This window comes from Pelobates fuscus, chromosome 5, assembly GCF_036172605.1.
Source record: "Pelobates fuscus isolate aPelFus1 chromosome 5, aPelFus1.pri, whole genome shotgun sequence".
NCBI classification, from domain to species: domain Eukaryota; kingdom Metazoa; phylum Chordata; class Amphibia; order Anura; family Pelobatidae; genus Pelobates; species Pelobates fuscus.
In genome coordinates, this window is record NC_086321.1 from 29,577,830 (window position 1) to 29,593,615 (window position 15,786).

A 15,786-nucleotide genomic window follows, 5' to 3' on the forward strand; every position below is an offset into this window, starting at 1 on the left:
CCAACAAGCTATGTCCCTTATTTTGTTTATGAAATCATTTATATGACACTTGCAATTTTATTTACTATAGGGAAAATGGTAGAATTCAAAGTGAATTTCAAATTTAAGGCCAAAGTGGCGATCTGGAAAAAGTATTCTTGTCAACTCTGCTTTAGTTTTGCCGTGGCCTTAAATTTGAAATTCATTTTGAACTCACTTTGAATTCCCGATAAGCCTCACTTTTTGATAGGGGTGCGTGTATGTATTTGTATTTTTTTTTATATATATATTTGTATATTACTTGTACATTTTTGGGGGTAGGTTTGTCTGTAATTAAGAAATGAACTGTGTGATTATGAGACACACTTTGTCCACATCTAACGTGCTTTGCCGTGTTTTATCCCTGAGAAATGACTTGAGATCGAGGATGTGGTATGTAAACAAAATTAACGTCAACGTGGAATTGAAAGACTGTTAATTGGATTCATCTAATACACATGTGGTATGCTGCATTATAACCCAATTTTATTTTACTTTATTTTGTCAGAGTTGATGTCATGGCCATCCTTTCAAGTGTGGAGAATGTTCTGTGGTCATTATGCACCTCGGTCCAGGAACTTATAAATCCAACAGAGCATGCCAAGAGCAGGATTTTCAAGATTCACAATCACTGTAATAGTCTACTTTCCATCCTTGCCATCTTGACATCCCCCCTAGGGACCTTACATGAGTAAGTACTAATCTTCGCTGCTCCGCTATAAACTGTAATGGGGTAAGTACTGATCGTGTCTGCACCCATAGGGACCTACATGAGTAAGTGCTCCAGAGATGTATATATTTAAAAGCACACTATAGAGTTAGTGTCCTATAGTGACATGCTTCGTATTAAGGTGTTCTCCCCTCTATGTAAGTGTTTGTGTTTGTAAAACAGTGTGTTTTACCTTTTATTTTTTTTTCAATGTATTTTATTTTTGGTCACACGAAAGTGTGTATACAGAGGGAAGGGGTACAGAAGAGAAAGGGGGAAAACAGGAGGGGGGGACAATAGTACATAATACACCATACATCACATATCACATAGGTTACATAGGTCCCAACAGCCATGTACAGAACCAAACACTTGTACATAAATCAGTTGTTAACAGGCAGTTGCGGTCTCTTGTCCGTCTGGGTTTGAAGCAGGGACCAACAAATTTGTGTACCCTGGTACTATTTAGTGACACTATCCCTCTGGCATTAAAACAAAGTTAATTTTTGGGGTAATGGAAAGTGTAGGGAAGGGGGGCAGCAGTTGGTGTAACTTGGGCAAGGTAGCTGTAGGCCTCCTATATTATCTTAGAAGAGTCGAGGTTTCCTTTTTTTTTTTTTTTTTTTTTTTTTATCATGCTAATATTCCTCCGTCTTATATTCCACCCATCTGTGCCATCTTATCTCATGTTTGTGTTGGTTGCCGTTTAGCCGGCTTGCCATAGTTTCATAGGTGTGCGTTGACTCTATTCTATCAAGGATTTCATTCATTGTGGGCGCTGGCTCGGCCTTCCATCTATGGGCTATAGCGGTTTTGGTCGCCATAAGGCAATGGATCAATATGTAAATCTCGTCTGCAGGAAGGGGGTACGGGAAAATATGTAGTAAAAAACATTCTGGTCTCATTGGGACCGAGATCCCCATTTTGTTATTCAGGAATTGCGCTAAGGTCTGCCATAATACAACGATCTTGGGGCACGTCCAAAAGATATGGTAAAGGGTCCCTATTTGCGTGAGACATCTCCAGCATAAGTTGTTCGACCCCGGATAGATGTGCGCTAGCCTGGACGGGACCAAATACCAACGCATAGTTAGTTTACAGAATGCTTCCCACTGGGAAAGACTGTGGGATGCCTGTTTCGTCTTTTTTTGAGCCTGATACCAAGCGGTTACTGGGAACTGCATCCCCATGTCCAATTCCCATTTTAGCATATATGAGAGTTTAGACGCTATATCTTGGAGTGAGAGTGTGGTATAGCATAGAGACAGTGCTTTTACTTTTGGTAGCTTCCCCATACACTTGTGAAGAAATGGAGGTAAGAGGTTAATATCTTGGAATCTGAGCTTGCGTTCTTGTACAATGTTCCTAATTCTCAAGTAGGGGAACAGCTCCCCTGTCGGTAGCTGGTACTCCCTAGCTATATCCGGGAATGGTTTGATACCTGTAGTGGTCAGTAATGAACGTACATGGTGAATTCCCTGACGTAGCCAGGGTTCAATCTGCAGGTTGGTCGTTCGGGCAGTTAATGCCTGAAGCGGTGCTGCAAGGAGCATATCATTACCTTGCAAAAATAGCGGGGCAGTCTGCTTCCACATCTGGAGCAGTGTTTCAGTGGTTGGTAGCACTGAGCCGCGTGGGGGGAGAGTCGCCCCCGTCCATAAAGCCAATGGAAGGGAGCCTGAGGTCATGCACGCATCTTCCATTGCGAGCCACACCGGAGGAGATGATCGTTCAAGAATCGTAAGTCCCTGAGCCATTAATGAGGCTTTGTAATATAATTTGATATTTGGTACTCCCAACCCGCCTTTTGTGAAGGGTCGCCATAGTGATCTCTGTTCTATCCTTGGGGGTTTACGCTTCCATATGTGTGCGTTAATTATGGCCTGAAATTTCTTTAAAATAGGGTTCGGGATGGAGATTGGTAGGGTGCGAAAAAGATATAGTATGTGTGGCAGCGTCATCATTTTAACGGTGTGGATCCGTCCCAGCCAGGATATTTCTTTCCCTTCCCACTCCTTAGTTTGTTTTTCTAGTTTGTGCATAAGCGGGGTGTGGTTTTCTCTTATTATCGCCGAGTGCGATACTGGCAGCTTAATGCCCAGATATGAGAGGGAGGTTTTCCTCCAGTCGAAGGGGTATTGCAATTTTATGCGGGCAAGTATGGGGGAAGCGAGCCCTATCGCTAGTGCTTGTGTTTTTTTGGCATTATTTTTATAGTATGACATCCTCCCGTATTTCTCCAGTAGTGCTAGTAGTTTTGGAATGGTGGTTTCTGGTTGTGTTAAAAATAAAAGAACATCGTCCGCAAAGAGGGCTATCTTTTGGATCCCTATCGGGGTGTTCAGGCCAATGATCTTCTGGTCTAATTTAATGTGTCTAATCAGGGGTTCCATGCATAGGATAAATATTAGAGGAGACAGCGGGCACCCCTGCCTGGTACCATTCGTGATTTGAAAGGGTCGTGACAGAAACCCTGAGTTGAATATTTTGGCTGCAGGTTTGGAGTATAGGACCATAATGCTCTTTAAAAATGATAGCGGGATACCCATATTTACCAACACCGCCCTCATGTATGTCCAATTTATGCGATCAAACGCTTTTTCTGCGTCTAAGGCCAGCAGTATACCCCGCTGGTGAGTAGATTGGGCCCATGAGATTAGGTTTAAGAAGTGGCGGGTATTATCCCCTGGCTGTCTAGTGGGGACGAATCCTGCCTGTTCTTTGGAAACTAAATCTAACAAAACAGGTTGTAATCGCATAGCTAAGAGTTTGGCATATAGTTTTGTATCTGCATTTAATAGCGAGATGGGCCTCAGATTAGCGCATTCGGTGGGTGGCTTGCCCGGTTTGGGGAGCGTAACAATGTGGGCTAGCAACATCTCCTCCGGTATGGACCCTGTTTCTGCAAAGAAGTTAAAGAGTTCTGTCAAGTGCGGTGTTAGTTGTGTCTCGAATGTGGTGTAAAAGTAGTTGGAGAACCCATCTGGGCCTGGTGCTTTGTGTTTGGGGAGTTTGCGTATTGCGTTTCGCACTTCCTCCTCTGTAAACTTAGCCGTCAACAGGGAGCATTGATGGGCATTGAGACGTGGTAAGTCCGCTTCCTGTAGGAAGGTTTTTACGTCTGACTCATTTGGGTGGTGTAAACTGGTGTCCTGTTGGAGATTATATAGCCTATCATAAAAGGATGCCAATTCATTTACTATTTCCTGCGGGTTAAATATTTTTGTCCCTGCGGTCGATGTCATGTAAGGGAGTTTGGATTGCGTGTATTGGGTTTTAAGGCGTCGTGCAAGTAGTTTGCCTGCCTTGTTCCCTTGCATATAGTAGGTGAGTTTCAGCTTACGGAGCTGTCGTTCCATATTTAGTAACGAGACTGCATGTAGCTCTTTTCTTATGTTCGTGATTTTTTGGGATAAGATTTTGGTAGGCCTTATTTTATTTTCGCTATCTAAAGATTGAAGTTGTGCCGTTAGGTCCTCTACTTTGTTGCGCACCTTCCTTTTGTTTATCGACCCTATCTGGATTAGGAGACCACGCAGTACGGCTTTGAGGGCCACCCATTTAGTGGCGATATGTGAGGGGTCGTGCCGATGGTCGTCATAGAATGCCTCAATAGTTGCGCCCAATTTGGTAGCCGTGTCTACATTGTCTAAAAGGGATTCGTTCAGACGCCACGCACTCCGGCCTCGTGCCGGGTACATGGCCCTGAATGTGGTGATTACTGGAGCATGGTCAGACCAGGTCCTGTCTCCTATCTCCACTTCTACAATATTTACTATGGAGCTTTTGTCCACCAGACACATGTCTATTCGGGAGTAGGTGTGGTGTACCTGCGAGAAATAAGTATAATTCCTATCTGTTGGGTATAGGGTGCGCCACGTATCGTAAAGATCGTTCGTATGGAGAAGTGAACTAAAGGTGTGGCTCAATGTGGTAGCTTGCTGTAGTGGAAGCTTCCCTTCGGTACGTTTTATGTCTAAGTCGGGGTTCATCGTACAGTTGAAGTCACCTCCAATAATGATATGCCCCTCACGGAGTTTGGTTATTTTAGTCAGTGCTCGTTTAATAAAAGAGGTTTGAGAGTTGTTGGGCGCATATATGGATGCGATTGTGAGTTGCATACCATTCAGTGAACCAACCACAATTAGTAATCTCCCTAACTCGTCTTTGTACATCTTAGTAAGTTGGAAAACCCAATCCGCATGGAACAGGATGGCTACCCCTCTCGTTTTAGTAGGTGAGAGGGCATGGAAGACTTGGGGGTATTTTGAGGATATTAGGCTAGGGGGGTTTTTCTGGCACATATGAGTCTCCTGAAGACATACTATGGCTGCGTTGGATTTGTGAATTTCTCTAATTGCAGAACTGCGTTTAAAAGGGCTATTCAGGCCGTTCACATTCATAGATAAGCATTTAAAGTGGCACGACATTGAGTAGTAGAGTTATGCGTGCTGTAGAGCCCACTGGAGATGGTCTGGGAGTGTTAATTTTCAGGGCCCTTGAGAAAAATAGTGTTAATACGGATACCATAATGTGACTTTGTTTCGTGCGGTGTTTTAGATGAATATAGGGGATTGCTGCCGGCAAGGGGTGGGGTAGGAAGATAACAGGGGTAAACCAAAATACAGGTAAAGTAAGTATGTACAACGTCTCTCGAACTTGAGAGTAGAATATGGGGTACAATGGGGAGCCTATACGCTCCAGGTCCATTGAGCACCCGTGGGGGTTCGTGCGGAGCGGGTCCGCGTCCGGGCCAAAATAATATTTCTTTGTATTTAAAGAATCGCATCCCAATGTTTAGTTCCATCTATTGGAAGGGATTTTGAGTCTGGACACTAGCCTCCCAACAATTACAGGCTGCCAATATGATATCCAAAAATTGCTTGGATTGCGCCGAGCTACAGAGCCACCGTTTAGGCGCCCCGCCAGTTTTTGGGCTCCACAGCTTCCCTCCCTAACTGTATTCCCCCATGGCATGGGAGGAGGGGCGACGCCATTCCTCCCTGGTCAGCGCCAGCACCCCCCCCCAAAACCCAAGGGAGTCAGTGACGGTCACGGTCAACGTTTCACATTATTTACCACGGTGGAAGTATATACATCAGTCATCCCCCCCCACAACAAATAAACATCAATAAATTCAGGAGAGATAGATACCACTCCTACCGGAAATTTAAGCTATGTGCTGGGTAAGGTCATCCCTTTACCAGGTAATATTAACAGATAATAACATAAATTGGGGTCCTCTATCAACGCGTGGAGGGTATTCTGGGGGATGGGAAGAGACACACTTATAGTAAGCTTTGGCCACCATATAAACCATTTGTCAAATCGCGAACATCGAAGTTGGGTATATTACCATGCGTTTTTTTTTTTTTTTTTTTTTTTTTTTTTGTTTGTTTGTTTGTTTGTTTGTTTGTTTGTTTTTTGTTTTTTTTTTTTGTTTGTTTGTTTTTTTTTTTTTTTGTCTCTTATTTATAGGTAATTTTTTTTTTTTTTTTTTGGTTTTTTGTTCCCATGTTAACTATTTACATTGACATATTGTTATACTAATACCACATCGTCGACCGTCGGCACCAGTCACCAGCGTTCTGGGAGAGTCTTGAGGAAAGCAGGGTTTCTATAGACGTCAGTCCTTGTGGAGCAGGTAATGTCCCAATTGCAGCAGAGCGTTCAGTTGAGAATATATCTTGTAGCCTATTATATTACGTTGCTAGATAAATTCAGAAGGCCAATGTCCCTCTCTGCCTTTTAGCGAGGTGAGGGGCCTACCATCTGCCACTCCGGCCGGATATTACTCGTGGCGGCCGCCTTTTCTGGGGGAGTAGAGACATCTCCTTGCGCGTTCCAAAGGCCCCAGTTCTTCAACGTTGCCAAGCCACCTGCCGGGTCATCCATAACGTGAAGTTTGTTGTTTCGCCATATGAGGAGCTTCGTGGGGAAACCCCATCTGTAGGCTTGCCCGTGGTTCCGCAGAGTTTTGGTCACCGAAGAGAACTCCTTTCTTCTGGCCATAGTTAGGGCTGATAGGTCGGCATATATCGATATCTTATCGTATGGTTCAGGTAGTTTCGGGGCGGACCTGGCCGCCTTCAGGAGCGCTTCTTTGGCCCTGAAATAGTGAAAGCGGACCAGAATATCTCGCGGCACCTCTGTGGCGAATCTGGGTGGTTTGGGCGTTCGATGGGCCCTATCCAGTTCCCACATATCAGCGGTTAGGTCGGGCACTAGTTTAGAGCACAGGGCTGTAATGTATGAAGGGATTTGATCTGCACTCACCGACTCCGCCACTCCCCGAAATCTCACATTATTCCGGCGGGAGCGGTCCTCCATGTCCGCCATTTTGTGCCAGTTTAATGTTGTCGTCTTCCAGTTTTCGTAATTTGTCCGCCATGGTGTTGTGGGCAGAGTTTAGATCCTCCGTCCGGCGTTCGATCTGGTCCGTGCGGTCTCCCAATTCCGCCAATTCTTGGTGAATACCAGATATAATAGACGTGAAATCTTCCTTTAATGTAGTTCTCAGGTCCATGAGCATTGCTCTTAGGTGCTCTTTAGTCACTTGGCCATCGTCCGATGGAAGTGATGCGGGCAGCTCGTTGGCATCATGCACAGGGGACTGCGCCCTGCTATCGGCGCCATCTTGGGCCTGTTTCTGCCGGTCTTTTTTGTTTTGGCGGACCGTGTCCGTTAATTTAGTTTGTTTGGACGGTGACATGGCTGTCTAGTAGTCCTCGTAGTCTCCCCCTCCGGTAGCAGGGTGTGGATTCGGGAATGCAGCTATTTAAATAGGTATTCTGGCCCGGGTGTGTGCGGAGCTCCTACTCCATGCGACCGTCCGTGCCGGAAGTTAGACACGCCCCCTGTTTTACCTTTTAGCCATCACCGTGCCGCTCTCCCTTCTGCTGCTCTGCCTCTTTGGCTGAGATCATCAGTGCAGGAAAATATCGGGAGGCTAGTGTCCATGAACGGCAAAATGCTGTGGCAGTCCGATGGTCTGCAATGAAAACATTTCTGTTCCTGCAATATGGCAGTGTTTTCTGTTGCAGGGTTAAAACTACTGATACATGGCACCAAGACCACTTCATTGAGTTGTATAGATACACTTCTTTTTGTATATATAAAAATATAGAAAATTCAATCTGTATGCTTGATCCTAAAACCACACTATCAAAACTACTGCTTGTTCATGAATTTACCCATATATATTATTCACCATCTTTACATTGTACCCATTATAAATGATATAATAATAATATACACTGCTTGTGTAAAGGGGATGCACATAATACAACACAGTCTCCTTTAGGCACAACCACTTGTTTCTAGTGACACTTCTGTATAAAAACAAACATATAGGAAATCTTGTATTATGTTTAACTTTTCATTGTCAGTGTCTAAATTAATAGATTTATTGAATATTTTATTAAAAGAAATGCAACGCCCTTTATTTTGTAATTGGTCAATGTTTCCAAAATTGCTAAATCGCACTTTTCTTTTATTGAACCTTAATAAGCGTTAGTGTTTATAGTGCTTGGAGTGTCTATCTTTTACTGTGATTTTTATTTATTTTAAAGTAAAACAATAATTGAAAAGAGAATATATTTTAGTCTCAGTTACAAATAAACTGCTCTTGTTGTTAATTAAGGTGTTACTGCAAGCATCGTAACGATGCTAGAAGTACCATGGAGCCATTTTCTGGTAATGGGACAAACCGTTTTGCACTGGTTTGCCCTCTTACCTGGCCCTGCTTGGTGCTGTGTTTCCTTTTAAACATGGCTGTAACATGCATCAGGCTTGCAGAAGCTGGAACCTGATTAAGTCGCTTTTCATTGGCTGAGAGAGTCAATTGACCACCCTCAGCCAATAATTGCAATTTGCATTGGCCAGGCCGGCACTCTAGTTCTAGACTGGGCTGGCCGATGACTCCTCAGTGACATTGCCGGAGGTGAAGTTATAACTCTGGGAGCAAAGGAGCCACTCTTCGTATGTGCAGCCTTTTTATAATAAAACGCTCCACAGACAGACTCCAGGCACCATGATTTATTAAAATCACTGAACAGGTCATGCTGCTTGGAGCAACCCTTTAACGTGCAGTAAAAATAATTCACTTTGTTAAAATATAATATCCATGACAGGGATAATTTAATATAAAAAGAAGAGAAAAAAAAGGGGGATGTTGGAATGTGCTTAAATAGACAGTCTAAGCACCAACACAGCTTTACTTTAATGAATTAAGTTAACTCCAAAAGTTAAATTACTTTGTTTATGTAGTGATAGCCACGCCTACTATGGCTATGGCTACTATGGCTCGTCAGCATCCTTATACACGTCCTGACAACAGAGCTTGCATTTTTTTAGCTTCCCTTATTACATAGCGTGTTGAATTTAGCATTTCTTATCTCCTGCTCTGTTAAAGGAACACTATAGTCACCTAAATTACTTTAGCTTAATAAAGCAGTTTTAGTGTATAGATCATTCCCCTGCAATTTCACTGCTCAATTCACTGTCATTTAGGAGTTAAATCACTTTGTTTCTGTTTATGCAGCCCTAGCCACACCTCCCCTGGCTATGATTGACAGAGCCTGCATGAAAAAAAAAACTGGTTTCACTTTCAAACAGATGTAATTTACCTTAAATAATTGTATCTCAATCTCTAAATTGAACTTTAATCACATACAGGAGGCTCTTGCAGGGTCTAGCAAGCTATTAACATAGCAGGGGATAAGAAAAACTTAATTAAACAGAACTTGCATTAAAGAAAGCCTAAATAGGGCTCTCTTTACAGGAAGTGTTTATGAAAGGCTGTGCAAGTCACATGCGGGGAGGTGTGACTAGGGTTCATAAACAAAGTGATTTAACTCCTAAATGGCAGAGGGTTGAGCAGTGAGGCTGCAGGGTCATGTTCTATACACCAAAACTGCTTCATTAAGCTAAAGTTGTTCAGGTGACTATAGTGTCCCTTTAATATCTTGTTGGACCTACTGTAGCCTCCTGTGTGTGATTAAAGTTCAATTAAAGAGCAAAGACAAACACATTTTTTTACTATAGCAAGTGTAATGGTTTAAAAATGTAACTATATTTTTAATGGAGGCTGTGTAAGTCACATCCAGGGGAGGTGTGGCTAGGGCTGCACAAACAGAAACAAAAGTGATTTAACTCCTAAATGGCAGAGAATTGAGCAATAAGACTGCAGGGATATGATCTGTAAACCAAAACTGCTTAAAGGACCACTCTAGGCACCCAGACCACTTCAGCTTAATGAGGTGGTCTGGGTGCCAGGTCCTTCTAGGGTTAACCCATTTTTTCATAAACATAGCTGTTTCAGAGAAACTGCTATGTTTATGAATGGGTTAAGCCTTCCCCCTATGTCCTCTAGTGGCTGTCTCACTGACAGCCGCTAGAGGCGCTTGCGTGATTCTCACTTTGAAAATCACAGTGAGAGCACGCAAGCGTCCATAGGAAAGCATTATGAATGCTTTCCTATGTGACCGGCTGAATGCGCGCGCAGCTCTTGCCGCGCGTGCGCATTCAGCCGACGGGGAGGATCGGAGGAGGAGAGCAGGAGGAGATCTCTCCGCCCAGCGCTGGAAAAAGGTAAGATTTAACCCCTTTCCCCTTTCCAGAGCCGGGCGGGAGGGGGTCCCTGAGGGTGGGGGCACCCTCAGGGCACTCTAGTGCCAGGAAAACGAGTATGCTTTCCTGGCACTAGAGTGGTCCTTTAATTAAATTATTGTTTGGTGCAGAGAAAAAAATTACAGAGAAAGAAAATAGACTACTGTGTTGCGTTTGGATGTTTTTTTTCTCTAAACATTTAACACATCTGTTTGTGAGGTGTAAAAAAATAAAATAGAATGTAAAAAATCACACCTACTTGGGAGTCTTCAGCTTAGCTCCTTGTCAATCAATATCATAAGCTGTGTCCTATGCAGCTGGCAATTAACCAGAGAGGAATTATACAGAGAAAAAGGATATATTAAATAATGTTTCTATTTTTACAATTCACTTGTAATGCCCTGGCCTTTTAACATGTTTCCATTTCTAGTTGTTTTTTGTTTCTAGTTTTTACAAATAAATAAAATCCTTGCTGCTCACAAAATGAAAAATAAAAATTATTTAAAAAAACAAATAAATATATAAAATATATATATATATACATCACTAGCTCACATCTACCCTCTGTCAGTGGGTCACCTCCTTCCCATGCAACTTGCCTTCTCCTTCCCTTTGTCACATGCCGTCTTCCCCTCTTAGTATCTGCAGCCTGCAGAAATATGGCCAGGTTACATGTGCAGAATGCAATTACAGTCTGTATAACAAACTCACAATAACTATACATTGCTGAGAAAAGTGTAAGAAATTATGACAATGATAGTTTTTTGGTGGGATATATGGACAAATAAAACACACAGATCACTGCATATAAAAAATACATAAATAGATAAACGTATTGATATTAGTTAAATTAGGCCACCACTACAAGTTAGTAACAAAGCATAAACATATCAGCATCTTCATCAAACCACAGGCCTTTCACATAATATTGACAATACATTTAAATGATGAATTTTAGAAAATAGTGGAACGCTATATATGTAGTGTCAAAACCATTCTGTGCATAATATATATACCATAAAAACACTCAATTCCCTCTTTTGAGCAACTTCAATCAAGCGTATATCCCTTCAAACTACAACTTAAAGTACAATAGTGTGAAATCTTTTAAATCAGTTAAAGTGCTTGAATTGCCAATTTAACACTCACAATTTCCAGAGCTATGTAACCTAGCTCTGGTGCGTATTGCTTGTTGGTCCGTTTTGGGCGACCACTCCCCTTGTTGGTGTAGTAGTTATGGTGGTGACTTTTTCCTCTCCCCCTTCCTCTAGTTGTCTCAGGGTAAAAATATACAAATATAGTGTAGATCCACTTTAATAAAAAGGACCACTACTAGTAACAGACTCTTATACACCATTTGGTATTGGTTTTTTAATATATTGATGTTTAAATCGAAATAAAGTATTTTTAAACTATTTTGGACTCCCGCAATTCTAAAGAAGGGTGTGTGGTCCTTAAACCCACCAAGCATCTTTACTGAGCCAGCAAGCAGGCTCTATGTCTGTGAGTATGATAATTACCCACAACTTATTTTATTAACGTATAAGTGGATCTACACTATATGAATGTTATCTTTTTACCCTGAGACAACTAGAGGAAGGGGGAGAGGAAAAAATGTCACCACTATAACTACTACACCGACAAGGGGCGTGGTCGCCCAAAACGGACCAACAAGCGATACGCACCAGAGCTAGGTTACATAGCTCTGGAAATTGTGAGCGTTTAATTGGCAATGCATGCACTTTAACTGATTTAAAAGATTTGCACTTTATGTTTTTGTTTAAAGGGATATACGCTTGATTGAAGTTGCTCAAAAGAGGAAATTAAGCTTAGTGTTTTTATGGTATATATATAGAAATATAGATATATATATATATGCACAGAATGGTTTTGACACTAAATATATAGCGCTCCACTATTTTCTAAAATGTGTCACGTGTGTTTGTGGGAAAATTACACATTTAGTGTAGCAGCTGCTATTTTTATAAATAAAATTTATACTAGCATATTTGCACAGAACGTTATTCACAATCCCTTGACTATATTACAAACATATTTTACTATTTGTAACATTTAAATGATGCATTGATTATATCTTTAAGTGTAGTTGTTCCCTCAGTCCTCCAAACTTGGATTACAGAGCTGTGTCTCCCCTTTGGTCAAATGGAAAAAAGAGAGCTTTCACTAGGTAGTGTGGACTCTTAAACATAGTGTGGATACCTTTATGTAGTAGTTAATAGTTACAGATGCTGACAATCTAGTCCAGTTGTACGGGTCTGGTGTAAGATTGTATTGATCCTTTGTTACTTTCAAAGCTAACCCTACCCTAAAATGCATGCAAACCTAGTCAAACACACATATGCACAGAAAGGTACAATATCATAGGAGAAGCCAAGGTCAGAATTACAGAAGTCAAGTGCAGTTAGAAAAGCGAGAATCAGAACTCAGAATAGACACAAACACAAGGAATGCCCACTTGGATATACAGAAGCCACGACACGCCAATGAACTAAAGGAAACCTGGAAATATATACACTGAATAGCCACATCATTAAAACCACCTGCATAATATTGTGTAGATCTCCCTCATGCTATCAAAACAGCTCTGATGCGTTGCATCACAACCACAAGCAGGGCCAGGCTGGAGAAAAAGTCAACCCAGGGCACAGGTTAACAACACACATGCACCTAGCCATCCACCTTATCTAAAAGAGAACGTGATTCATCAGACCAGGCAATCTTTTTCCATTGCTCCATTGTCCAGTTCTAGTGCTTACATCCCCATTGGAGATGCTCTCGGAGGTGGTCATGGGTCATCATGGACACTCTAACCTGTCTGCAGCTACGCAGTCCCATACGCTGTAAACAGCAATGCACTGTGTGTTCTCAGCAATTTGAGCTACAGTAGCTCTTCTGTGTGATAGACCTTCACTCTCCACTTACATCAATAAACCTTGGGCACCTATGACCCTGAAGCTGGTTCACCGGCTGTACTTCCTAGCACCAGTTTTGGTACGTACTAACCACTACATACCAGGAGCACCCCACAAGACTTGCTGTTTTGTAAATTCTCTAACCCAGTCAGCAAGCCATCACTATGGTCCTTGTCAAAGTCTCTTAGATTTTCACTTGCCCAATTTTCCTGCTTCCAACACATGAAATCCACTTCACTCATGCGACTCCAGAACACACGTGACCAATTATGCCTGTTTACGCAGCGTCTTTCTGTGTCGAAAGATGACGCAAACTCAAGGTAGTTTAAAAGGCATCATAAATGACAGCAGGATGAGGCACTATGGGTGCATGCGTGATGCCGTCCGTTTTTTGGGGCATAGGAGTAGGCATAGGAGTAGGACGGTGCTCCAAAATTCATGCAAGAGTGCCATACAGTGTTAACATTCATGGCCGAACGACGTCTTGATGACCCAGGTACAGTGACAGTTAACCTCTGTGTACAGAGACAGACAAGAGAAGATACAATCCTTACTGTCTCTGTCTCTATTTAAAGTGTAATAAATGTTCCAAGTTATCGTTCATATTTAATTAGATTAATCTGGAGAATTTGGTGATCAGCTGATTTTGGAGTATGTAAATCACCTTAAATTGTAAAACCACAGATATTTACTACCAGATATGTACACACCAAAGCCTATTATTACTATATTATCATCCGACTAATATAGAAATCAGGAATACTGTTAAAATAGTGTTGAGGAATTGCAAATAGCGATTCTTACAAAGGGATACAGGCTTTTGAATAAGTTCTAAACCATATGTTCTTTTTCTTCCTGAAATGATTAGAATTGAGGCCCCTGGGCACTGTAAATCTGTAAATTCAGCATATTTAACCTTTGAAGGATAGCAGTAGGAAAAATAAATCAACTGCATTTTTGTATTGCTGAAAATTTTTAGTAGTTCATATATCATATATAACTGTTCTGTTTTTTTTGTTTTGTTTTTTTGCGATTCCTTGAATCTGATATGTGTATGTTTTGGGGTTGCTGTTTGAGTTTTATTTAATTTATTTTATTGAGTTTATGTATTATTATTAATTATGACTGAAGGTAAGACATATTATATATCTATTGATATAAGGGAATCCAACAAGCAGAGTTATTTATTAGAGTGAGAATTCTAATGGAATTTCCTATTTAAGGACAGAGTACCTGAGCTGAAAGCAAATATGACTTATAGAAGTTTTATAGTTTGGCTATTTTGACCTTAAAGTGGCCTTCAAATGCCCAAATGTAAAAATAATAAAATTAAAATGACTGTTTAATAGGTATACCTCATTGAAAACATGCTTGCATTAAATTGTAAATTTTTCATTGGGGATGTGACGGTAGCCAGCATCACTGGAAACATAGGATGGACACTTTAATTAGATACCTGGATGACTCCTATGTTTAAATCACCCTGTGCCCATTGTAGGTGCAGGGTGTGTGTAATGTATGTGCATTATGTATTTATTGTTAATTGTTTGTGTGCTCTCCTGTCTGGCTGATGCTTGCTACCAACTAGGAGGATTTGGCTATGAAGCCTGTATATCGCCCTCTGTTGGTTGCAGCAACAGATATATGCACTACCTGAATAGCAAGGCTTGATAATTTGCATATTTGGGTAGATTTGCATATTGCTAATTCTGCAGGCAGGAGAGAGATTATGTGTTAATTAATATCTTCCCCAACCCCTTATAAATATGTCATTGTGGTAAAATAAGTTGCTGTATGTTGTCTGCTGTGATTTGGTTATTTGTATTTTATTTAGGTTGTCACAGCAATCTACATGTAATGAGTCTATGGGCTAGTCCTGAGAAAAAAAATAATATTTTCAGTTCTGGACTTTAGTGCAGCTCTTAGATCCATAAACAAGTCCCAGCTGATAATTTGCCTGTGCACATTGCTACTCTGGTCCCCTGTCAGTTTTTACCCTTCCATTCTGCTGTTATGCACTATTCAGATATACTCAGGTACACACACATTATGTTTCACATTGGTTGTTAATAGCTATGGATAGTTCTAAAAAACATTTTTACCTTGAATAAGGATCTCCAGTAAATACCTATCTAGTGTAGAAGTAAAATAAATGGTGATTATGCTACTGCTCTTTCTTATCTATTGTATTTCGTACAGTAAAACACATCAGCTGTGTGCCAACTGCCACCTACGCAACTTCACAGGCAGTTTTGCCATCTCATTATGGTCTTTATAGTGTTTGGTTCAGTTTACACAGAAAAATCTTCTTTACCTATTTTAGGGTCATTAGCAAATGTCAAGCATTGTAGAAAAGAGTGCGGATCTTGTTCACACTGTGTCTTCGTTATAAGTAAGATATGAGTCAATTAAGACATAAGCGCACAAAATCTACTTTGGGACAATTAGGTAGATATTTTAGTCTTAAGAAAACAATTGGCATTTCCCTGCAGACATTTCATAAAATATTATTTGTGG

At 41.2% G+C, this 15,786-nt stretch overlaps 1 protein-coding gene across 1 annotated transcript in view; it reads left to right on the forward strand.

Moving 5' to 3' along the window:
- The window catches only part of KIAA0825 (KIAA0825 ortholog), a 391,566-nt gene that overhangs the window by 118,438 nt on the left and 257,342 nt on the right, over positions 1 to 15,786 (forward strand). Inside the window, exon 11 of the mRNA XM_063453688.1 lies at positions 527 to 709. Coding sequence (XP_063309758.1) covers positions 527 to 709 — 183 coding nt within the window. The remainder of the gene's footprint in view (positions 1 to 526; positions 710 to 15,786) is intronic.